The 26,389-nt window shown below is 35.2% G+C and overlaps 1 protein-coding gene across 1 annotated transcript in view; it reads left to right on the top strand.

Moving 5' to 3' along the window:
• Tdh (L-threonine dehydrogenase) overlaps positions 1-26,389 on the top strand; it is a 240,374-nt gene that overhangs the window by 35,678 nt on the left and 178,307 nt on the right. The window contains exon 3 of the mRNA XM_090401872.1: positions 8,861-8,903. Coding sequence (XP_090257998.1) covers positions 8,861-8,903 — 43 coding nt within the window. The remainder of the gene's footprint in view (positions 1-8,860; positions 8,904-26,389) is intronic.

Raw genomic sequence — 26,389 nt, 5'->3', positions numbered from 1 at the left:
TAATGATGGGATCTGTAGAACAACCAGCTTCAGAATCAACAATACTCATATGATCTGTAGATTTCTCCTTCGATGTTTTAATCCAATTTTTGGTATCTGTAGAATTCTCCTCCAATTCATTAATCGAAGCTATAGACGAATTATCCAACAAATAATCTTGAAGATTTTCTTTTTGTATGCGATTACGATCTTCTCGACAAAGATATTTTAAAAATGCACCTTCTTGTTTTTTCAAACTTTCTTCCTTTTCCACTTTACGTTTGCGATATTGAAAACCTGATTTCTTTTTATCCATTTTCAAAATCCAGTAACTGCAATATTTATAAATAAAAATAAACTTAATTATAAAAAATGTGGACTTTAAACTATTCAGTAATTCACAAATAAATATTTATACATTTACTTAATGAAGTATTTATCAATTATATATACCTTATAAGTTATAACTATATGACATATCATACATTTATAATCTAATAATTCAACAATATCGTTTTCTATGAACACAATTGACAAATTTCTCAAATGCATCTGATTTAGCGAATTGTGTAAATATTTTTAACACATTTAAGTACAGAAAATGAGCGTTCACTTTTAGCATTACAAACAGGCAGTGTCCAGAGCCGCATTTATACTTTTGGCGACCCGAGGCGCAACATCATTATGAGGCCTCAAAAATAAGCGCTTTTTTTAATTTATTGAAAATAAAAGACAACATTCCCATGATAACTAATTTTAATAACACAATACAATATTGGTATATATATATTTGCATTTTAAAAAAGTATAAAAATAAATCAGTTCAAATTTAAATTAAAAAAAATCAATAACTAAAAGTTTTTTTTTTTTCTGGCTTTGGTTTTAGCAAATATATCTATATTGTCATCATAATTAATCGAGTCCATTATATCTGATTCAGTGCATAATAACGACAGGTCACTCGTTTTATTTTGGTGCAAGTTGCTTCTTAAATAATTGTATAAGGATAAAAGTTTTTTTAAAAAAAAAGAAAAGAAAAGAATTTAAATGCAGTCAAATTCAGCTTGCTAATCAAGGTAAAAATAGGAACTTCATCAACTGTAAAGTTCAGATATTCTCACTAAAATTAAAAATTTTGAATTCACGGTAAAATTGTAGCAAAAATCATTATATTTATGGAATTACAACATGGATCTAAATATAAATATAAAACATTTCAGTTTGCAGTAACATGCACAGTATGCCTCCCTGGTTGACAGAATGGTTAATGTATCTGCTTTCCAACCACCCAACTTTAGGTGAAAGGTAAATTACCTCGCCTAGTGCGAGACCACTTTACTTACTGGAGGCCTGGGATTCACATAAAAAGCATATAATATATATATACATATATATATATATATATATAGGATTAATTCAGTTCCAACTTGATCACATAATTATTAAGATTTATTCAACTCTAGATTTGATTTTTTTAAGTTGCAGTAATAAGCATAATAATTCCAGCTTTAGTTAAAATGTAGAAGCAATCAATAGTAACAATAACTTGCTATGCTTGCTAACATCCACTTTTTTACTCAACATCTTACCCTAAAATAACTAGAATCTTGATGCACAAAAAAATGAACTGAAAAATCAATTTAATTTATAAATACAGTGGTATCTCGCTAAACGAACTAATAAAAACCGAGCTCGTTCGGATTAGCGAATTTTCCCCCAAGAGGCAACAATAACTAGCCTTTAAGACAAAAATAATCAGATTCTAATGATACATCAATTTAATTCTGTAAATAAATGAATTAACTGATAGAAAAAATGCTACTGTCCTGTAATATGAAACTTAAAAAATAATACAGTACACAAGTTTATTTTAATAAAAAATGTAGTTTGTATGTACCTGGATTGTTGAGGATTCTGATTTAATAAAATTGCATAGTTCAGTACGTAACTTAATTTGTGTAAAAAATATCACTTTCTTGTACACAACACACACAAAAAAAAGTTTCACAAAATAACACAAAAAAAATTTTTTTTTTATTTCTTTGTAAAAAAAGTTACTGATTTTCTTTTTTTTCTTGGAAGCTAAACTTTTTTCGAATGCTGCTTCTCGGAGCTGCATTAGCATAAAATTTTGGGGAATGGCATATCATTCTGCTTGCTGTACACATATTAAAAATGTCAACTGCTTCATGTTTTACTTTTTTTTTTCTTCGAATTCTTTATCGTCATCATCTCTGCTAATTCATTCTGTAGTGTCATTTATAATTTCAGGCATCTGATTTGATTTCGAATTCACTTTCGGTTCTACCTGCAATCCATTCCGTAACATCTGTTTGTGAAATTTCAACATTTGGATTTATAATTCTAACCAAATTATGCACGTTTTGAATTGCTGCTTTTTGTGTATCACCGTAGTTATCTTCATACGTTCTAGAAGGCCACAGTTTTTTCATGACGCTCGACAGTGGTGATTCATGCCGACAATACAGTACGTATTGTACATTATAAAAAAGCAAACATGAACACACAATAAATCAAAATAAGCCTACAGTATGACCATACAATCGACATGAAAAAAATACTGTACTGTAATAATAATAAAATAAATAATAATAGTTAAAATAATAATTATTAAATAAAAAGAATTGTACACAAAATAATAATACGTAATAAATAAAACTTTTTTTTCCCTTTCAAACCACAGTTCGGATTATTGGAGGGTTCGGATTAGCGAGATACTACTGTAACAATAAACTCGAAAATCGAATGCTCTGTTTATGTGATATAGAAATTGCTCTTACTCACTAATCAATACAAATAGCAGCAGCACACAAAAACCTTTGTTGTCTCAAAAACATGTTTCAAAATGATCGCAAGTTCAATACTCAGCGATCTGTTTTTTCCTAACAGGATTCTGGGAAATCACAGGATGAAATATTCTTAAGAATGTTATGGATTAAACTGACCATATATTTAATCTCTGGATTAAACTGCTAAGTCAGTGATTGATCAACACACGTCAAACATTCAGTAAGAGAAAATTTCCAGAGAAGGAGATTGGAATTTAGTAATATTGATAAGAACAATAGTCCAGTAGTTCAGAAGTGAAAACCATCTGTGATAAATGAAACTAGTTTATTTAATTAAAAACACAAAAATACAACCAATTTATTATATATATCTTTATAGAGTTCATAATTAAAAGGACTCTAATAATAGATTTCTACAGATTATAATAAAATTAGTTTAATCCTTTATTCAAGTGTGAGCAAACAAAGTTTGCACAGTAAGGTGGTACAACACCAGGGCAACTCGTTGCAAAGGTGGAGCAAGCTACCCTACCCCAGTCCTGAAGATACTTTCAGGCGCAAACTTTGTTTGCTCACACTTGGATAAAGGATTAAACTAAATTTATTATACTCTAACCAAGTGAAAAATAAACTTTCAACATCTTTCTCTAAATCCAGAGTAATTTATTAAAAAAGGGTGGCACACCATTTGGCAACTCCTATAGGTAGAGATGACCTGCTAATACTTCTGCTTTGTATCTCCATTTGGGCCTGGCTCTCACTGAAGAGACCTCAATAAAGGTCGAAACTAGTCTGGGTAGTGGCCTTTCCCTTAATGCATAATATTAGACATATCTGCAAGGAGATGTGTTTTGCATTATAGGAGATACTGAGATAGGAGTGTTGGTAGCTTTTCCCACCTTTACAACGCGTTGCCCTGGTGTACCACCTTACCCCAGTCCTGAAGATACTTTCAGGTGCAAACTTTGTTTGCTCACAATTGGATAAAGGATTAAACTAATTTTATTATACTCTAACCAAGTGAAAAATAAACTTTCAACAGATTTCTACAGATGTCTCATCATGTTTTGGTATTATCAAAATTATCAAGTTATTCTGAAGCATTATGAATTTTGCTATTTTATTATTATGCCGCTAATATGTCTTCAAATGCGGCACTTTTTACAACAAACTGGCTAAGTTATGTTGAATATATCTGTTTGCAAATATACTCAAAATCCCTTTGACCTAATAAAAATGTAGAATGCTGATGAGACTTCATCAGCATTCTATCTGTTAAAATGCAATTATTCCACCCCCCCCCACCATTAACGGATTATTGTCTTCATGTACACTGTATTACTTGGAATTTCTTTACTGTTCTACGATATTTGACCCTTTTTTGCTGCACAATTTATTTATTGTGTCTCTTCCGAAATAAAAACGGATTTCACACATGTGAAAATTAATAAACAAAACATTTATTTACATTGGAAATATTATGTCAAATATTTATATTTTTTAAATAACATTTATCGAAATAAATATGACATTTTGCTTTCTTTCCTTGCAAAATAAAATTATATGGGTCGCACATTTCAATTTTAGGAACCATTTTTTTTTTTTTTTTTTTTAATGAACAACAAATGATGTTATACTGTATTACTCGGGGGGGGGGGGGGGGTTTCTGATTGTGAGTCTTTTTAATATCAAAAATTTATATCCAATGGTATTTTATCAGAGATTTTTCGCCTTTGTCTTTTGCTTAAAACTTCAACAGTACAATTACTTTGGAAAAATAACGAATTCAAACAAAAAAGAAAGTTCACATATGTTATCTAGCAGTATTTTGTGTGTGTGTGTGGTGATAATTTTGGGAGGGGGGTGTTAGCCATTAAAGGCGAATTAATTCTGTTATGAAAATTTTGGAAATAAAATTTCATTTTGACTCATGCACCTACACATGTTTCGAAGGATAAAGTGTAGGGAAAATATCGCTACTTCAAAACTGCCGCATAATACCGAAAATATATACATAACAGTTGACTTCGTAACTGCCATTTATTTCGATTTGTAGGGAGTGATTGGGAGAATCCAAGAAAGTTGAAATGCAAAAACCTACAGATTACGTTTATAAAATTTATACATTACATGATATGATTCAAGATTTACATATGATTCTTTATAAAGCAAAATTTAAAAGTGCGATTTTAAAATTTAAAAGTTCACAGATTGTGCGAACCTTCGCGAAATCTGTCAACTAACCTTCAAACTAAGATTATGAATAAAAAAGAACTTAATTTGTAACAGATGTCTGGAGGCTGTATTCATTTTTAGAATCGGATTTTCATAAATTTATCAAATAATTGTTTGACAAAAATAATTATCTTCAATCAAGTTCTGGGAGAATTTTAAAATGTGTTGGTGATTAAAATAATTAGCCAAGAAATTGATAGTGACATTGATCTTCCATAGTGATACAATATGAAGTGAAGAAAGTATGAATGGATTTCTTATTTTGTGCTGGCATTAAAAACTATAATTATACGATAAAAACAAGCAGCAAAATGAATAGAACTCATAGTCTGATATAATATAGATTCCAGTTACAGAGCAAACGGCAAGCAACTGCGTTTCTTGCTGTAGGCAACTGAACATAGCTACTACATATGCCAAGTAATCTAGTTAAGTGTTCTTTTCAGTGTGAAGGATTATTGCCCCTTCTAATGGACATGACTGTCAAATTACACTTCTTATCCATGTTCTTTCAGCAGGTGGACAAAATATTATCCAGGCTTGCTGGACGTGTATATACGTCCAGCAAAGAAATGGTAGGCTTTCATACATGAATTGTATGGAATACAGGAGTTCCTGTTAGTTTTATATGTAGCAAAATCTGGTGCCCCGAAGTCATGGCGCCCATAGGCGATTGCCAGGTTTGACTAATGATAAAACCGGCCCTGCCAACAAAGCAATATTACTAATATCAGTACATTCATCAAGAGCAATAATAAAAACATCACATGATAATAAATAATTTTTCATTTATTCTTCAATATATATTTTTTGGCAAATCATCGATTATGCATTGAATGTACAAGCTGATAAAAGCATTTCTTTAATTCTCTTAATTATCTTGTTTTGATTCTTAAAATCTTTAAAAAGTTCTTCAGCATAGTCAATAAAGGTATTTTTCAAAAATCATCATCTGTAAAAGGTTTTAATATTTTGCAACGCATAGGGATGCAGTAGAGCCAGCTTCTGTTGGACACTGGGTCTTGATTTATACATTTCTGTGAAGTTCTTTGCTCATTGAATTCAAATGCTTGGTTTCATAATGATACGCAATATTGTAAGTTTGACTTGTTAAACTTTTTGTGTATAAACTACATATAACCTTATCAAAATTTTCCACATTTCCATACTTTTCTTCCCACACAGCTTAAAAATTCCTAGATTTCTTTCTTTGGTTCTGAATGGCTAAAAAGAAATAGTAATTAAATTAAGATGTTATTTATTATTATATATTTATTATTAGTTTTCAAATACAAACTTTCAGTGGGTCACTGAGTGACACTTGGATCATTAGTTGCTGATCTCCTCTTCAAACTGTTTATTCATTTTGATCCTTATCACTTTTGGAATCATTGCACTTTCATGTTCTGCTAGAAAATTAGCACATCAAAAAGAATTGAGCTGTTTTTACATGCATGATTTGTTCTACTGTACACGTAATTTTAACACTTGAGCCAAAAAAAATGAAGAAAATTATTTCACTGTTACAGAAGATCATGCTGCAGGAAACTTAGTGGATAAAATCTTTGACAGTGTATAAAATGAAAAGTATTCATTATTGCTTGAATTAGATAGAATAAATGTAAATAGCATGGATATTCATGATTTGGATATTCATAACAGTGTGTAACAGGAAAAAAAAGTTAATGTATTATACAATCTTTTTTTTTTATTTTATTTATTTATTTTTTTACTAATTTTTGGACTTATACTATTACAATGAGTCATATTTTTGAGATAAGCCTTACAAACTTTTGTCTTAAAGAACAAAAATACAAGCTATTTAAAATGCTTGTTCAGATCTCCATGCTTGATGTGGAATTAAAACCCAGCCATTTCAAGAAACAAGAAGTGGTGTTTACTAACAGCTACCAAGGAAGATTTATTCACAGTGTGATTGTAATATATACAAAAGACAATAAAGTTTATCAACAACCATCATCATAGGATATGATGATGGTTGTTGGCACTCTTAAAGTAGGCTTTCTGGACAATAATCCACTTTTTTTTGTGAATCCCATACCTTCAAGGTTGGAAACCTCTTGCACATTTTGTACCTTTTACTTAGTTTCATACAGTTAGATAATTCAGGGATCCTGCTTTACAGACCAAGATACATCAGATCTCACACTAATCAAAGAAAAATTGTTTACTTCCTAAGAATTTTCACAAATATCCATGTCACAGTGCTATTTGATTTTGCAACCTGTTGATTAGTTATCTAATTTGGAGAAGAACAAGTTGGGTTCAGGCCAGATAGAGGGTGCCAAGATCAGATTTTCACTCTATGACAAATAGTTGAGAAATCAACTATTAAGTTATGAGTCAGAAGTTAGAATTGAAGGAAATACAATAAGATTGTTTGACATAAAATCAGATGTTAGACAAGTGTAAACACTATCTCCACTCTTATTCATCATCTCCTAAATATGTTGTACTCCTAAACACATCTAGTACAAGTCTCCAGGATTCTCCAACTAAATTGAATAACAGCTTTTACAAATTTGACTTGAACATCAATAAAACACCAAAAGTATGAAAATAGAGAGGAACACGGAAAATTTCAGCTGCATTCTCAATGAAGAATCCATAGAAAAAGTAAAATATTTCAGCAATGTAATTATAGTTTTTAGTGAAGATGGCAAATTTAATATGCAAATAGACAACAGAATAAGCAAAGCCAGTATGGAGAAGAAGGGAGCAAGTAGAATATATTCATATGGAATAAGAGAAAAATGCCAAAACACTAAACTAGCAGTGAACAGGATGGTGTTCAAACCAGCTTTAAGTTTTGGGTCTGAGAGTTAGAAATACAGCACTTGGTCAAAGATTAGAGACCAGAGATATGTGAGAGTTCTGAAAAAAAATTAGGGAAATGAACAGATGGCATCAATCATACACTTGTATTAAAAATAAAGACATTAGGAAGGAACTTGACATTGTTAACATTTAAGAATGTGTGAGCAGAACTAATCTAAGATGTGTGGTTGCTTAAACAGAATGGGAGAAGAAAGGTTAGCAAAACAGGTGTTTGATACCTAGATGGCAGAAAAAAGACTGAGGAAGACCTGGATCCAGATGGATTAAAGTGCATTAAGAGATGTAAGAAATATAAGATCTCATAATATTGGGATGCTGACAATTAATGATGATGATCAGGGTTGGACAGATTATGCAAAATCCTACTTGCCATACAAAAAAATGTATTTGTCCAATATTCTCCCATTTTTAAAGATGTCCCAGTAATTCAAGAGGAGTTCCATCAAATGATTAGTGGTGCTGCATTGCATCTGTTTTCTTACAGAGATTTTGTTTAGAGAAGTTATTTATTATTTTTTTAAATTAAATAAAAAAGTATTCTATTTTGGCAAAATCTACTTGTTAGTTGTGGATAGGTAAGCATATTTGTCGAGCTCTGATGATGATGAAGATTTTAAGTAAGCAAACATTTAATGTGAAATTTTTGTACTGGTCCTCCACATTTCATGTTTAAAACATTTTCACACTGTATCAAAAACAGAACTGAATGTGGTCATTCTCTGCTCTCACTGAGTATAATTACTTTTTTTTTTTTAACTTGATTTGGTTTATTGTCATTTATAAATAAAATAGCACGTTTCTATTCATATAAGTGATGACAGTAAGCTTCATCATTTTAAAAACTTTTATCCATATTTTATTTTATATTTTATTATCCATATATGATTACTTTATTTGCATGAGTAATTATTATGAATGAAATATGGTGTGACGTGTTTTCACAGGCTGTGACAAAAACATTTTAAAATGCTTTGCAGGTAGTCTTGGACAGCTTGGAACTGGATTGGCTAAATTATTACGGTAAGCAAAGGAAGCTTGAAAGCTTTTAATTTCTGTTCTGCTATAAAATTTATTTGTTAATTGACTTTAAGCACACAAAAATGACTATATTATACAGTAAAAGTCCATTGTAATTGGCTAAGTCTGTAATGAGAAGCACATCATTATCAATATTTTTGTTTACTTGGTCATTATTACATTAACTGGTAATAATGTTAACTTATTATGGTATGGAAAGAAGGGAAAATGCCAGAGGAATCGGTGAAATCAATATTAGTAACATTATACAAGGAAGGAAATAAGCTAGAATGTAAAAATTATAGAACAATTGCCTTGATAAGTCACCTTGGTAAAGTGATGATGATCATATTGACAGAAAGATTGAGAACACAATTGGAAGCACACTTTGCAGATGAGCAAGCAGGATTTAGGAAGGATAGAACTACAATTCAACAGATTTTGACAATGAGGTTAATAGAAGAGAAAGCTAGGAGAAGAAACAAAAACATATATACTTGCTTTGTTGATTTTCAGAAAGCATTGACCAGAAAGTGACATTAGCAGTTCTGGAATCCTATGGAATTGATAAAAAAAACTAATAGCTATATTAAAAGATGTTTATCAGAATGCAGTTGCAGCAGTTAGAAAAGGTGATGATTTGGGGAAATGGTTTAAAACAATCAGAGGTACTATCTTCACCAATATCACCAAGCATTTTCACCGCACGTTTAGAAAGAGCAATGGACAAATTAAAGGAAGATGCCAAAGGAATATCTGTACACGGAATGAGAATTAACAATCTGAGATTTGCAGATGACATTGTTATTATTGAAGAAGATGAAAGAGAACTACAAAAAACACTGAAACTATTAAATGAGGAAGGGAAGAGATTTGGACTTGTTATGAACTTGGAAAAAACAAAGACAATGGTATTTGGTGAGAAGAACATGAAACAAAAGATTCAAGTGGATGGAACTGATATAGAAAATGTAGAACAATTCACATATTTGGGAAGTAAACTGACATATGACTTGTACTGTAAAAAAGAAATAAAGATCAGGATTGCAAAGGGAAGAACACATCTGAAGGCCATGGATAACATCTGGAAAAGTAAAGTGATCAGTCTGCAAACAAAACTAAGAGTACTGGAAACATGCATCTTCAGCGGTGTACTGTACGGATCTGAAACGTGGGTAATAAATAAAGAATCAAGAAAAAGAATTTTGGCATTTGAAAGAACTTGTTACAGGAAGATTCTAAGAATAGGATGGGTACAGAAAATCACCAATGAAAAGCTCTATCAGAAGATACAACCAAAACAGAATCTAATGCAGAAGATTATAAAATGGAAGCAGCAATTATTTGGACACATCTGTAGAATGAGTGAGGACCAGAAGATAAAGACATTTATGTTTGGTATTTTGGATGGTTTAAACAGAAGAGGTGGACTATACAGAGAATATATAGGCAATATAAAAGACTGGTGCGGAATGGGTGTACAAAAACTGCGACACTGTGCACTGGACAAAGAAAGGTGGAAGAAGATAGTGAAACAGGCATCAGACATCAACGGGCAATGAGCCCATGGTTCGTGATGATGATGAATGTTAACTGTTATACATATATTTTTCTTGTAATTTGGGTGTTATTTCATTATTTTTAATTTAACAATTTACTATAATTATTATTATGTGGCACCTCCACGAAGTCCAAGAACTCATTGTAGAAGGGCACTCTACACCCACTATCACTTTACTTTATTCACTATTTACATGATCTCCATCCATACTATGCCATCTACAGTCCACTAATATACTGTAATGTTTGTAATTGGTAATTTATAGTTTTATTATATTGTTGTTCTATGTACGTAACATTACTTTTTACTTCTGTGTATTTCCGCTCTTACTTCGTCATTTTCGGATTGCATGAGCTTGTAAAATGCCTATATGCTTTGATCTCGAACTCACGTATAATACTATTATTTAACTTTAATCCTTTAATAATCTACTTAGCTTCCCTCTCTTCCCCTTATTGCTGTAAAGTATACTCTCACACGTGCTAGTATTATAGATTGAGGAAAAAGCCTCTGGCTGGTGCCTAATCCTTAATCTATGTTGCTGTATTTCAAATGTATTAATCCTTAAAAATTTATTTTTGTTAATGACTGCGCTATTAAGGATTGTGTAAAAGAATTTTCTATCTTTCCTTTACATACAAGAGAATAATTTAGCTAAGCATGTATAATAACCCTTAAATCAATTTTATCTCAAACAACTCCAAATTATTCAGTCATGGCAGTTACTTCAACTTAGGTCACACAGGTTTGAATAGTTTTGTGAGACAGTGCATTGGCTAACAAAGATCAGGCAAGCTATTAACAAAACCAAACGTTTATTCTAACTAAGACAATTAATATACAAAGGAAATAGGACATATCACGTGCCTGATTCTCCACACATTCATTGAAACAATTCACTTAAAGCATTAGACAAAGGGATTACTTACACTCAATTTATTAGGCACGTGGATGGATTTTTGCACACATAACCTTACTCTCATTACACATAATAAAAGGCAAAATTATACTATATATGTTCTAAGCATTATATAACACAAGCACTATTCAAGTCTACAGTATTCTTTTAAGCACATTCTAACTCGCGTTCGGCTTTCTGACCTCTTCAACACATTATGCCATTAGTTAAACAGAATCAACATCTATCGTCTGTACACACATTCTTGGCTATTAACATAAAGCAACTTACTTACAAGCTCACTATATCATGTGCAGTTCTGAATCCTAAAGGGTTAAGGGTGAATTCCACTGGCTCCTTTCTTAATCTTGCACTACGGTGATCAGGCACTATCCACCGGTAGTCGTCTGGTGATTTTCTCCCTTGTAACAGTACTGCATTTCTTCGGTGATGTCAGGAACTGGTTCGGCTGCAACAAATAAGCATGCACGTGGATTAGTACATTCATCGAAGAATTTTACAGAAGGATATCTTGAAATACGGCCTCTTCCCCTCCTCGAAAAGCTTACCACAGGAACAAAAAACAAGAGAGCAAGCTTTTGCCCCTCAATCTCTGCCTTTTATATCATTTGCTATCCCTTGGCCTTCCTTCCAAAAATTCCTGGATTTACTGGAGGCATCCTTATCACTCGCACTTACGTTAGGTTTTGACAGCAAAACTCATATAATCCGGTGACCTTTGAGACTGTTGTTGGCTATTAAACTGATTAGGCTAGTAAACCTTCTGTTTACTAGCCTAATCCTGTCTGATCTTTTTTTGTTTGTTTGTTTCAATTGCTTGTGATTCTACATTCAGTTATTCTAACATTATATTACAGAATTTATTACATTACAATAGATTATATACACTTTTCAATTATAAGTATTTTATGGCCCATGTAAAATATTTCTGAATATTTTTGAATATTTCTAAATATTTGTGATTCTACATTCAGTTATTCTAACATTATATTACAGAATTTATTACATTACAATAGATTATATACACTTTTCAATTATAAGTATTTTATGGCCCATGTAAAATATTTCTATTTTTCACCACAAGAGATTTTACAATACTATCCAAATGCTATGCCATCTACTTCCTACTAATATACTATCTGCACACATGCTACATCATCTACCACCCACTGAGACTGTTGTGATATATTAATTGTATGTTCTCTGGCTGATTTGTCTGTATATAGGATGAAAAACCCAAGTTTCCAGGAGGAAAAATCCTTACTACCTCTATATGAGATTGGCTGACTCATCTTTAGTTGAAAGACGTCCATATAAAGAATTTTCTCATCATGACAAAATCAGTTTCAGATTTTTTTTCTAGTCAAAGGGAACATTTTCTTGTCATTCTTTCAATTGTACTACAGAGGTACTTCAACAAATCAACACCAGTGTATTCACTATTATGTTATAAGAGAATAAAAAAACTCAACACCGTTATATTCTATCTATTCTATTCCCTTCTGCCATACGGCTGGTGGGAGGGGGGGGGAGCTATATGCTACCATACTAGGGAGATGATTATGAGCAAGGTGGCTTTCCATTGCCTTCCTTGCCATACTATGGCTGTATCCTGTGTGTTCATTCTTGGGGCTGGTTTGCCTGCTTGCGGGATGAAAAACCCCAGATAAACTGGCAGAAAAAACCCTGCTGTCCACCCAAAACCAGCTAACTTGGTTATGGCTGAAGAAGATCCTTAAGCTTCTCATGTCGTCATCGACGGGAATCAAACCTGGGATATTCCTTCCCCAGGCATATGGTTGCGAAGCGCATAGCCACTAGGCTAACCATGCAGGCACACAGTTGTAGCCAGTGTTGAATTTTTTTTGTTACATAAATATACATTTATGCAGTAAAGAACACAACAGTATTGCATAAATATATATTTTCCAAATAACTAATTGATTTCCTGAGGTAATAGTATTTTCAAAAACAGTTTTGTCACTACTGTTCTGAGTGTGATATTTATTTATTTATCGTATGGCTTGTATACATGGTTAAAAGACAATAAGATATAATACGCATGAGTATTATATTATATTATATGCGCCTGAGATGGAGGGAGCTGGTAGAAGAGGACTTGAAGATGAAGAACTTGGATGTGGTGACAGCCCAAGACAGGAAGGTGTGGAGGAGACTCATAACAAACAGTGACCCCACTTAAGTGGGAGAAGCTGCAGAAGAAGAAGAAGAAGATATGCGCCTGAAAGTATCTTCTTTCTCCACCTTTGCAACGAGTTGCCTGGTGTTGCACTACCTTACCCCAGTCCTGAAGATACTTTCAGGTGCAAACTTTGTTTGCTCACACTTGGATAAAGGATTAAACTAAACTTATTATAGTCTAACCAAGTGAAAAATAAACTCTCAACAAAAAAATTTTAATACACTTCCAATATTTCAGCAACGTCACGTTGCCATTTTCACAGGAACTTAAAAACAAGACACGTCCACGCAAGCACAACAAACAGTAAATGAGGACGAAGCAGGCAGCTATTCTTTCTCCTAAAGTCCTAATGGTGCCCCCTTGCGGGCAATGTTGGTATTCTTGGGCGATTGGGCCGAGGTCTTCTGATGTAGGTTTTCCAAATTTGGGGCAGTCTCATGCAACCAAATTTGTTGAGGTTTGGATTGTTTCTTAGGGCTGAGGCTGATTCCATGAAAAGCTTTTCGTATTTGAATTTACTATGGTGTATTATCATGGCTTTCTTCAGAAGAAAGCAATTAGGTTATTTGGTTACCTGGTTTTGTGGATGATTGTGGGAAGGATCCAGTGAAGATTGACCAAGACCAGGAATGTTAGCTGTAATCATAATTTGAGGTGTGAGAGGTACAAGAACCTACAGCATATCAGTACCGTGTAGATGAGGATTGAGAAACAAGAAACCTATTGACATTCTTTTTAAAGAGCTGTAGGTTAAAATTATTGGGAAACACATAATGAAGAGGGCTGTTCCAGAGGACAGAGGTAGATGGAATAAATGAGGAAGAGGAGAAGCAGGTTTGATCTGTAAAAGAGGCACAGAGCTGAAACATTATGTGAGATAGAGGTTGAAGTGAGACTGTGAGTGAAGGATCATCATCATTATTATTATTATCCGACACCTCCAGGGAGTCCAAAGACTCATTGAGGGAGAGTGTGCCAACAGCATCGAACGATTGATCCCCGTCCAACTACGAGCTGATAAGTGATTGGGGTGGTTGTAAAATAGTTTTTTGAGCAAAAAAGAATGCCTAATTTTTTAGAATCCGAAGAAACTATTGATGTGATTGTTTGTGCCAAGAGCGGTTTGGAGGTAAATGTCAGCTCAAGGAGAGAGTTTTTTTTTTTAATAACGAAACCTGTGGTGCGATCATAATTGCAAAAGAAACACACGTATTAACCACAGTAAAATTATTTAATTGCAAATATTTCATCCTAAGTATCTTAGGACATCATCAGTACAGTAGTTTAAAACAATAATAGGAATAACATACAGTTAGGGTGCATGATTACAATAGAATCTCATTAAACGCGCGTAACGTGTTACAAAAAAAATAATAAATAAATAAAATAAAATAAAAAATAAAATAAAATTAAAAAAAATAACAAAAAATTAATTATTTAACACAATTTTGTATGATAATTTCCCATTCAGGAATAGTAAGAACATCGTTGCGGTTTAACTGTATGTTATTCCTATTATTGTTTTAAACTACTGTACTGATGATGTCCTAAGATACTTAGGATGAAATATTTACAACTAAATAATTTTCACTGTGGTTAATACGTGTTTCTTTTGTAATTGTAACAAGGAGAAAGAGTTCATCATGTCTGGCGATGTGTGTATTACTGAGATCCCTTTTGTGAGAGAAAAGGCAGGACTGCATTTTGGTGGTATTGAAAGCAACTAGGTTACCCTTGCCCCGCTGAAGGATGGTATGCAATCAGCGTTATTGCAGATCTTCATGTGAGTGATGTCTGGGAACTAAATGTTTGTCAAAGGAGTAGGATGAGTGGGAGTGCTATCATCAATAAAGCTATGCATTGGATTTGCAGTGATCGAAAGTAGATCATCTGTGTATAAGAGAAAGAGAGTAGGTGAGAGAACAGAGCTCTGAGGTATTCCTGTATTAGTAGAAAAGCTCAAAGAAAGGGTGCTATCCACCATGACATGCAGTGAACGACCATAGAGAAAGCTGGCTATCCAGTTACAGAGGGTGGCAAGTTGATCGAAGGAAGGCAGTTTGCAAAGCAGGCTTTGATGCTAAACATGATCGAAATCGTTGGAAATGTTAAGGGCAACAGCATACATTTCTCCATACCTTCTCATGGCATGTGTCCAGTGGTGAGTGCTGTAGGCTAAGATATCGGCAATGGATTTAGATTGGTGGAATCCATATTGTAGTCGCTGAGTTGCTTATTTTTGAGAGGATTGAGGTGATGGCAGTTGGTCAGTATTTGAAAGGTAGGCTTTTGTGGAATGGGTTGGATATATGTTAGTTTCCATGAGATGGGATAGTTGCTAGCTGAGTATAGAGGATTGAAGAGATAAGAGAGGACAGGTGTTAGCTCTGGAACACAATGTTTGAATACAGTAGGAGAGATGCCATTGGGACAAGACCACTTTGTAAGGTTCAGGTTGTTTATTATTCTACTTGTCTTTCTGCCAAAAGGTCACAGTAAGAACATGGTGCTTTGTTGTCAGTATGAAGGTGATTTTGCCTTCGTCATCTATCCAAGAAGTTAGAGGAAAAGAGTAATGCTAGAAGGTAAGCTTTTTATTTGGGTGCTGTAACAGCGGTGCCATCTGGATGGGAGAGAACTGTGAGCACAGGTGAATAAAGGTTGCTTCCAATGGCTTTTTTGAGGAACCAGAGAAGGCACAGTTATCATTTTGATAAGAGACAAGTTTTCAGCTAGTGTCTTTTATGAAGTTGGATTTGGATTTGCTGATAGTTGATTTCCATTTATTGCATGCTTCCGCATAGGCTGTGTATGAAGCTTGGGTTCTTGTTGCAAGCCACCTGCAGTAAGCTGTGTTTTTTCTTCAACTGCTTTCCTACTCTTCTGTTGAACCAGTGCTTGTAGAGTGGATAGGAATTTTGGATGAAATGCAGGGGCGAATTCTCCATGCTTGAGAAAGAAGTAATGTTTATTTGTTAATAAATGCATGCATTTATAAGCATTCCATTTAGGCTTTTATTTTTGTAGACAGAAGATGTCTTAAGCTTGCATGGCAATAATTGAGCTTTGCGTTGTGTATCGAAGGCCGATGCTTGCTCGTCTAGTCAAAGCTACCTTGACTTGCTCGGTTATGTGAGCTTCCAGGTCCTCGCTACAGCACTGTGATTTCATGCACGCGCATAGCCATTTCCACTCCCTTCAAGTCGTCTTAAACACAGGCCATACGCAGTGAAAGTAGCTTCAGCCATCCTTTACAAGCGTGCACGTTGCTTGGGAAAATTAAGTTTCAACCAACTTTTTATGAAGATGTTATTGACCAGTTCATAAAAAAGAACCGTAGGGTAGAATTTGTATTGAAGTAGCTAAATTGAAAAAGACAGAATATCATTTGTAAAATAAATGTTGTATTTGTATGATTAAATGTACATAAATTTCTAAATACAGTAGAACTCAGTTATAACGATCACGGTTACAGTGAATTCACGTTTATAACGAATAATTTTGAAGGTATATTCGAATTACATTTGATTTAATGCATGTATTTCATGTTTATTACGAATTCGTTTCACGGGAATAATGAACGAATAATACACGTTAGGCATTCCTTTACTAACATTTCGTATGTACACATTTTCTGGTTGTGGAAAAATGTCGGGAGTCAAATGGAAAATTTTATCGGTTTCCTAAAAAGTAGAAATTATACGGGAGGTGGAAAGGGGCCAATCAAATCTGACAGTAGCAAAGAAGTACGGTTTGTCCCGATCTACAATATCAACAATTTGGAAGAATCGCGAGTTGACTCTGAAAGCTTTTGAAAACAATTTATCGAAGTGTAAAAAACTTAAAAAGTGTAATAAAAGTGAAATTGACAAGGCACTTCTTTCGTGGTTTAAAGTACAAAGAACCGCTGGCTTGCCTATTAGCGGACAAATTTTGAAAGTTCAAGCCGAAAAATTTGCTGTTCAACTTGGTTATAGCAATTTTAAATGCAACAATGGGTGGATTGATCGCTTTAAGAACAGAAACAATATTGTCTACTCAAAAGTAAGTGGCAAGGTGTTGTCCATTGACAGAAACGTTTCTGACTGGATCAGGAATGTATGGGCAGTCATCAAACGAAGGTATGGATACAACAACATTTATAATCCAGACGAAGCAGGGTTTTTTAATAATTTAACGCCCGATAAAACTTTTCAATTTAAAAACGAAAAGTGCATTGGCGGAAAACTTATCAAAAATAGACTCACAGTTTTATTTTGTGCGAACATGACCGGTAGCGATAAAAGAAAGCTTCTTGTAATTGGAAAATTGGCAAAGCCTAGATGCTTTAAAAACATAAAGAAACTTCCCATTGATTATACAGCGAATAAGAAGGCCTGGATGACATCTTCAATTTTCTAAAATGAAATTCGCAAGTGGGATAAAAATCTTTGCAGTGAAAACCGGAAAATTTTGTTATTAATAGACAACTATCCTGCCCATCCTGTAGTGGCTAATTTAACAAACATAAAACTTCTTTTTTTTGCCACCGAATGTGACATCTGTCTTGCAACCACTTGATCAAGGCGTAATTAGATGTTTTAAATCCTATTTTCGTTGTCTGTTAGTCTTGGAACTGATAGAATGCAGAGAAAAATCCATGGAAAATGCTTATGCTTACGATTCGAAGATCAGTGTACTTCACGCAGTACGTTTAATGAGGGATGCTTGGAATTTGGTGTCATCGTCTACAATACAAAACTGTTTTAAGAAAGCCGATCTTGCGGAATACGAGTTCAAATCTGAAGAAGATGGAGAGGATAACTTACCGTTATCAGCGTGGTTAAAAGCACGAAACTTGAACAATTTTGAAACGTGCACAGAGATTGATAATTTTATAGACATTGATAATGGCATCGCAACTTCGGGTATACTAACAGACACTGACATCTTAAAACAAATCTCTCATACACCAGAAGAAGATAATAGTAGTAGTGACTCCGAGGAAGAAAATAGCAGTGATGAGAAAATCGTTACCTGGTGTGAAGCAGAAAGTGCTTTACATATTTTAACAAGATTTATGGAATCGCAATCTGTTAGTTCAGATGACACATTCAAGCATCTTAGTGGTATAAGGAACAATTTCAAATGTATGAAATATGCATCTTGTGCAAAGCAAAGCACGCTTGATGATTTTTTATGTAAAAATGTGAAGTTTTAAAAATAAATTTTTGTTCTTTATATGTATGTATGTATGCACATATGTATTTATGTTACCCAATATACCTATGCTGAGAAAAATCTGAAAACATTTTTAATTCGCTCAAATTATGACCTTCTTGGATATAACGAATAACGGTTATTACGAACAAATATATGCGGTCCCGTGGAATTCGTTATAACCGCCTTCTACTGTATATAGTTTTGAATGGTCAGTAATTCATTATTCTGCTAATCAGACTTCAATCACACCTCTCACTCCCTGAATGATAACAGGAGCAGTGGTGTAGGTAGAGCTTTTGCCGCCCCTCTCAATACACACCAAAAATAAAAGTCAAAATGATGTATAGGGAAATAAATTAAAACACTGTCTATTTTTGAAGTAAAACTTTAATTTCAACATTCTAAAATGTTATTTTTCTTGCTTTTCTGTTAGCAAAATCATCGATGATATTGGCGAAGTCTATTTCATAATAATGTAGGTAATTCTTAATCTATTTTTTTTAGAAAAACTCCTCACAACTAGCAACACCTGCAGCAATTGTGAAGAAAATTCGCAGTAGTATTACAATATTTGGAAATTAGTTCTCGAGACTGTATTTTAGAATTAACTGCAAAAGTTCAAAAAGGTTCAAAGTGCCTCCCGAGGTGGACCGCCCCCTCTGACCTTCCCTTGCTACGCCTCTGAACAAGAACAAGCGTGAATTTCAAGATCAGCATTCACCATCTGATGAAATGAGGGATGAATGCCTTCATGTCACTGAGGATGATTTTTCTGTGACTCGCTCAGTGCAGGCGTCTGAGGCAGAAGAGAAGCTATAGTCATGATATGAGAAAGAAGAGTAGTAGTAGTTCCAAAGATCATCCCACTTTGTACCTTTTAGTACTAGAGGATGTGAGGTTGAATGTGGTCAGAGTGAGGGCGTTCTGCAAGACTGGAAACTTGCACAAGATTGTGGTCAGATTTGCCAAGAGGAGGGGTAACTTCTACAGTGCTAGATGGAGATCTGGTTTGAAAAATAATGACAAGGTTATTGGGAGAGTGGAGGGGTTATCTGGAATTCAGGTAGGTAGCTGCATGTTCATTAGATTGTTGTCTATAGCAAAACTTCCGCATCACGTCTTGTTCAATCTGTAGTGTTGGAGTAGGCCAGACAGTTGGATTGTGGACATTCAGGTCACCTAGGATGATTACTTCACTGTTTTGGTACCTGGATTGTAGATGGTTGAGTTTCGTGCAGAAAAAGGTGAAGAGATCTTTGTGGTTTTTATAGTTTGGAGACCAGTAAATGTAGCAGATCAATGTTACTAAGTGGGGCAAGGAAACCTTCAGCCAGTGGAGGTCACAAGCAGGGGATTCTAAATTTGGCATTCTCTTTGGAAAGGAATTATGAATAGTATAATTTGGGCATTGAAGGTAAACTACGGTTGATGTAGCTGTAATTTGGGTTTCTGTTAAGAGAATGAAGTCTGGTTTGGATGTCTATAAGTGGCGATGAACATTGTTTATGTTGGAATTTATGCTGCAGATGTTTGTGAAGTAGATGTAGAAATTATTTTTAAGGGATCCTAGTGAGTTTGGAGTATTGTTTGGATGAAATGGTTGATGAGGGAGATTTATTATGTTCGCACTGTTGCCATCATTGATTGTCTGTTTCATTTTTGGTTTATTATTAGATGAAAGAAAAAGTGAGTACATGCAGTTGGGGGATGGAGATAGAATTGTGAGCCATAGACCCATACCAAGAGTGACCTGTCTCCTTGCCATTCTGTGGCTTCGATAGTGCTTCCCCCAATACCACCACTTGGACTCCCTCACCAGGAATGACTTGGTAGAGTATCAGGCAGCGGGATTATTCGGCAGTTTATTGGGAAGCCTCGACTCGTTACTGACTGTTTTCAGACTCATGTTATCTGGTGACTGGCCTGTCTTACCACCATTTTAATGTTGTACCCTTGAAATAGAGGAGGGTCTGTGTCTCTAAGTATGTTAGTCATGCCTTATTACTCACACTGCATGGAGAAGAGAGGGAGTTTGGAAGCCAGAACCCCTGTTCTGGAGGCTAAACATGGCATTCACCGTTTCAAGCCTCTAGTAAGCAGGGTAGTGGTGGTGGTGTTTCACCAGGCGATGAAGGTCATCTACTACCTAGTGGTCTAGTTGGCATTTCTCCCAACTAGGAAGATATTTTTTTGCAGCAGGAATGCTTGCTGCAAATGTTAGAGCTCCTTTTGTGTAAACAGGTGATACCACAGGAAGGCTGGGTTGACTTAACAGAGAGTGGTTGTATATTTCGCATCCCTGCCCATTAGTAGTCCTAAGGTTGTGCTCTTATGCAGAGCCTCAGATAGCCATCCTTGGAAGGCTATCTGAGGAAGCATGAATAAGGTAGTGAGAAGGCAGAATTTTTGATTCACTAGTGGAAGATAAGTAGAATACTTTGCTGGAAAGTGTGAGTGCAGAGATAGTGAATGAGTGTACGATGTAATTTGATATATATTGTGATAGATAGTAAGGCCTCCCACAATGAGTTTTGTGACTCATTGTGGAGGGAGACCTAATGATTATAATAATGATCTCAAGTTGATGGGAATTATATTCTGTTTTTTAAAAGATAAGGTATTCTTGTCTATAATAAATTTTTGATAGTAGTAAATAAATTCTGAACATCGTAGCAAATGCTACGATGTCCAGAAAGTCTAGAAATTTCAGTACCTCATAGGGAAATGAAAATGGAATTTCTAGCTACTAAGAGATAATTACCTGAGACAACATGCAATGGAGAAGACTTGAGGTTTGAGAGTACTTGGGAAAGCAATTTTTGTGGTTTTGACCTGGGAGATTCCCAGACATACACAATTTTCTGATAACAAGGGATATAGGTGGAATTACCAAGCAGATGAATATGACAACTGAGGGAATCAGCTTAACCTCCCTGAGCATTGCATAGAAATTTGGAGGGGAGAGATGTTAACAATGCACAGGAGATGGTTATTTGAAGTAAGCACGCTATATAATCAGGCTGTATACCCTGAGTCAGGAGGATACGTCAGATAGGAATTAGATGGATAAATAACATCAACAAGCATGAGCTGCAAAAAAAAATAAACTTGTGGAAGGAATATAAAAAAAATATGATCAGCTAGTCGTAACACAGTATAAGACGCAAGGATGTCATGGTAAGAAAGGCCAAAACTAATTATCAGGAGGCCAGCTGATGAGGCCCATGAGATTCCTATAAGAACAGATTGAAGATGAATTTCAAAAACTGGCTGATAGGTGAAAATAAAAGAGGAGACAAGATAGAAACATGTAAGCTATTAAATGGGTTTTATAGGGATAATACCAATACTTGAGATTGAAAAGACTTTTTTCAAGAAGGCAAGAAGGAATTGTATAAGTGTTTAATTAACAAGGGTGTTAGGACCAGGTTTTGCTTGGAAGGTGAGGAATAGGTAGAATGGATTGTGTTTGTGAGTGCTTTATCAGTGAATGAGTTCGAGAGATATAACACGCATTGTGTAAACAGTGGTCAGTGGTTGGTCTCCCATGATGAGACTTTTGATTCCACAGAGATGCACAAAAAAATACAAGATAAATATCAGTAAGACAGCAGAATGTTCTGGTGCCACATTGAAAAGGCTTAGAAATGCAGGAAATAGTACAGTGAAAAGAATCAGCAACGATAAAGGTGACATGAAAATCGAAACAGAAGATATTCTGGATATCTGGAGTAATTATTATTATTACACCCTTCTTGGAGTCGGCAGACTCATCGTGGGAGGTTCATTCAACTGATAACATATTTATCACATAGAATCTTAAAATCTTTAACACTCCACGCATTAACAACATATTCTGGTAATGCATTCCATTCATTAACAATTCTCCATGTAAAAAATCTACTCCTCACACCTCTCTTCACCACACTTGTACATAACTTCCAGGGATGACCTCTGGTTCTTCCCCTCTCACCTTCTAACTTTTTTTATACTCTCCTCAGGATTAATCTGATAAAATCCTCTCATTAACTTAAATGTCTCTTTCATATTACATCATTTCCTCCATTCACCAAACTCTGCAATCCACATTTCTTCAACCTCTCTCATAGCCAGCATTACAAAGTCCTGACATTGTCTTAATCACTTGCCTCTGGATCCTCTCCAATGTCTCCACATCATATTGAAAACCAACCAGATGACCAGATTTGAGCAAAAGTGTGGCCTGACCTGTGCCTTATACAGTGGCACAACCACCTCCTTATCCTTACATGTTACAGTACTAATTATCATAGCAGCACTATGATGTGCAGCCTTTGCAACACTAGCAGTATCCACACTAAACTTCAATATGGTACACAGCTATATATTTCTGCACTCCTAAATGCAACACCTTGCACTTATTGATATTAAAACTACAACTCCACTCCTTTGTCCAAGTAAAAAGTCTATTCAAACTTTTGTGAAGGAAATTAACATCAGCAGTGCCACTTATAATTCTTTCCAACTTTGCATCATCAGCAAACAACTGAAGATCTTCAGTCAGTCCACATGATATATTGTTTACAAACAAGTTAAACAGCAGGGGCCCAAGAACAGAACCCCTATGGCACACACACACACACCACTGGTTATCCTCTTTTTTAAAGACACTGCTCCATCATAAACAACATGCTGGTATACTTCATAGAGCCAATCTCTGATCCATCTAACCAGTATACTATCTATTCCCATCCTCTGCAGTTTGTACACTAACTTATCATGTGATAATCTATCAAACGCTTTTGCAAAGTCCAAGAATAAGATTCTCCCTTATCTAACACATTTGTTACCTTATCATAAAATTCAAGTAAATTGGTAAAAGAGGACCTGCTCTTTACAAATCCATGCTGACCATCATAAAGAATACTATGTCCATTGACCCAATCCTGTAGTGGCAGTGTCAACACTTCATTAACAACTACATCTTGTAAAGTTACCGCCAAATCCAAAAATTAAAGCCTCTAGTTGCTTCAATCACGTACTGCTTAAGATACTTATCTCTCAGAAATTTCACAAACTCGCTCTCCTTGTTCCCATACACTATATCCTCCTTCCATTCTATATTCCTGTAATTAAAGTCTCCCATCAGGATCACCTTCTTTTTACATGCCCAACTAATTTGCCTTTACATTTGATAGTCAGTATTCTTTGCATTTCCTGGCCTATAACAACATCCTGTCACATATACTAACCTGCTTATTTCAACTTCACACCACACAGATTCAAAATCTGTGCATGCACTAACAACTTCTGCACTTTGTGGACACAATTCTTCTGTAATCATTAGCAGCACTCCTCCCTCCTCTTTTTTGCATTTCCCTCTTTCCAGAAAATTATATATCCTTCTAATTTTGTTCCTGAAATCTCATCCTTCTCAGACAACCAAGTTTCACTTATTCCAATTATCTTTGAGCATACTGACTCAATCAATGCAACAAACTCCGCTCTCTTTTGTCCAATTTGTCCAAACAACCTCTCACTGTTGAGTCAATTCCTTAGTATGACCTGTTTCCACAAAATGGGTTCTGGTACCCCAATGAGTATTCCTGCTGCAAAATGATACCTTCCTGGTTGGAGGAAATGCCAACTAGACCCACTATGTGGTAGATGACCACTTGAGGAAACACCATCACCCTGCTTACTGGGGACCTGAAGTGGTGAAAGCCATGTTTAATTTCCAGAACAGGGGTTCTGGTTTCTCTCCCCCTCCATGCATTGTGAGAGTGATACCCTTCAAGGGTATGCACACATACTTAGAGACCTAGAACTGCCTCCATTTTGAGGGTACATCAATTAAATCAGTGTTATTGTAGGCCGGCTGCCAGATAGTATATGGGCCCAAACTTGTCAGTAACATCAGGAGGCTTCCTGGTCAACTGGTGCATAATCTCACTTCACATACTCTGCCAGGTCATGCTTGGTGAGGGAGTCTGAGCAATGGTAAGCGGGAACACTGTTGAAGCCATGGAATTGCAAAGAAGAGATTGGTCATTTTCCATGTTCAAGAGTATCTCCTTCTGCCATATGTTCCCACTCTTTCCATTCATCTAACAATAAACCAAAAATGAAACATACCATTTATTCAATTTGTCCAAACAAATCAAACCAAGCACAATATTCCAAACACAATCCCTACTAAAAATAACTTTTTACATCCAATTTACAAACGTCCGTGCTATAAATCTCAACATAAGTGATGTTTGTTACCACTTGCAGACATCCAGACCTGATCTCCTGTTCTTAACAGAAACCCAAATTACATCTACATCTACCACAGTTCACCTTCAGTTCCCAAATTATACTCATTATGATTCATTCCACCACAATAGTGGCACCAGGACCTTGGTGCAATCTCATGTTGCTTGCTGGAGAATGCCAAATTTAGAATTCTCTGCTTTTGACCTCCTCTGACTCAAGGTTACCTTGCCCCACTCTGTAACGTAACATTAATCTGCTGCATTTACCAGTCTTCAAACTCTGAAAACCTCTTCACCTTCCTTTCCACAAAGCTTGTCCATCTTCAATCCAACTATCCAAATGGTAAAGTAAACTCTCTTAGTTGATCTTAATGTCCACAACTCCAGATATTTCCGCTTTTCCAACAGTACTGATCAAGCTGGACATGTTTGCTATATCTAACACAAATCATACATCTACCTACCCAAATTCTTGAAAATCCCCTCCACTTTCCTGATATCTTTAACCTTTTTTATTTAGTTCTCCTTTTACATACACCATAGAGGTCACCTCTCCTCTAAACAACTCATATCACAATCTTGTGCAAGTTTCCAGGCTCACAGAACTCCCACCTCCCTCTCCTGACCACATCTAACCTTGTTTCCTTTGGCATTACAAAGGTACCAAATGGAATGACCTCCAGAACTACTACTCTACCTCTCCACAGCATGTCTATTGCTTCTGCTCTTCTGACCCAGACACCTGCATGAGTAAGTTACAGGAATCATCCACAATGGCACAAAGGCATTCATCCTCATCCTCTTTTCAAGCCCTGGTTCAACAGAAGATACATGAAAGCAGTTAAAGAAAAAGATTCAGCTTACTGCAAATTCTTGCATTAACCCCCCTCCCCCAGCCTTATACTTAGCCTATGTTGAAGCATACAATAAATATAAAACAGCTATCAGCAAATCCAGTTTAACTTCATAAAGACCAATAGCAGAAAACTCACCTCTTGTTCAAATGGAAGCTGTGCCGTCTTGTCTCTTGCAAAACCATCTGATTCAACTACTGCCCACCTGCGCTTTCACCCTTCTGTCATCCAAGTGGTATCATTATTACCCCAATTCAAGGTAAAACTGACCTCCTGGCATCACTCTTTTCCTGTAACTCTTGGATAGATGATAAATGCAAATCGCCTCCTTCCATACCAGCAACTGAGCACCATATGTCTCGTGTGGCCTTTTGGTAGACATAAATAGAATATTACATAGCCTGAAGACTACTAAGTTGTCTGGCCCTGATGGCATCTCTCCTGTTGTACTCAAACGGTGTGCTCCAGAGCTAACACCTGTCCTTTGTCATCTTCTATACTCAACTGGCACCCA

The sequence above is a fragment of the Typopeltis vanoorti genome, chromosome 12 (assembly GCF_054136105.1).
Source record: "Typopeltis vanoorti isolate ZY-2024b chromosome 12, IOZ_Tvanoo_1.0, whole genome shotgun sequence".
NCBI classification, from domain to species: domain Eukaryota; kingdom Metazoa; phylum Arthropoda; class Arachnida; order Uropygi; family Thelyphonidae; genus Typopeltis; species Typopeltis vanoorti.
This window is presented reverse-complemented; position numbering and strand designations above follow the sequence as displayed.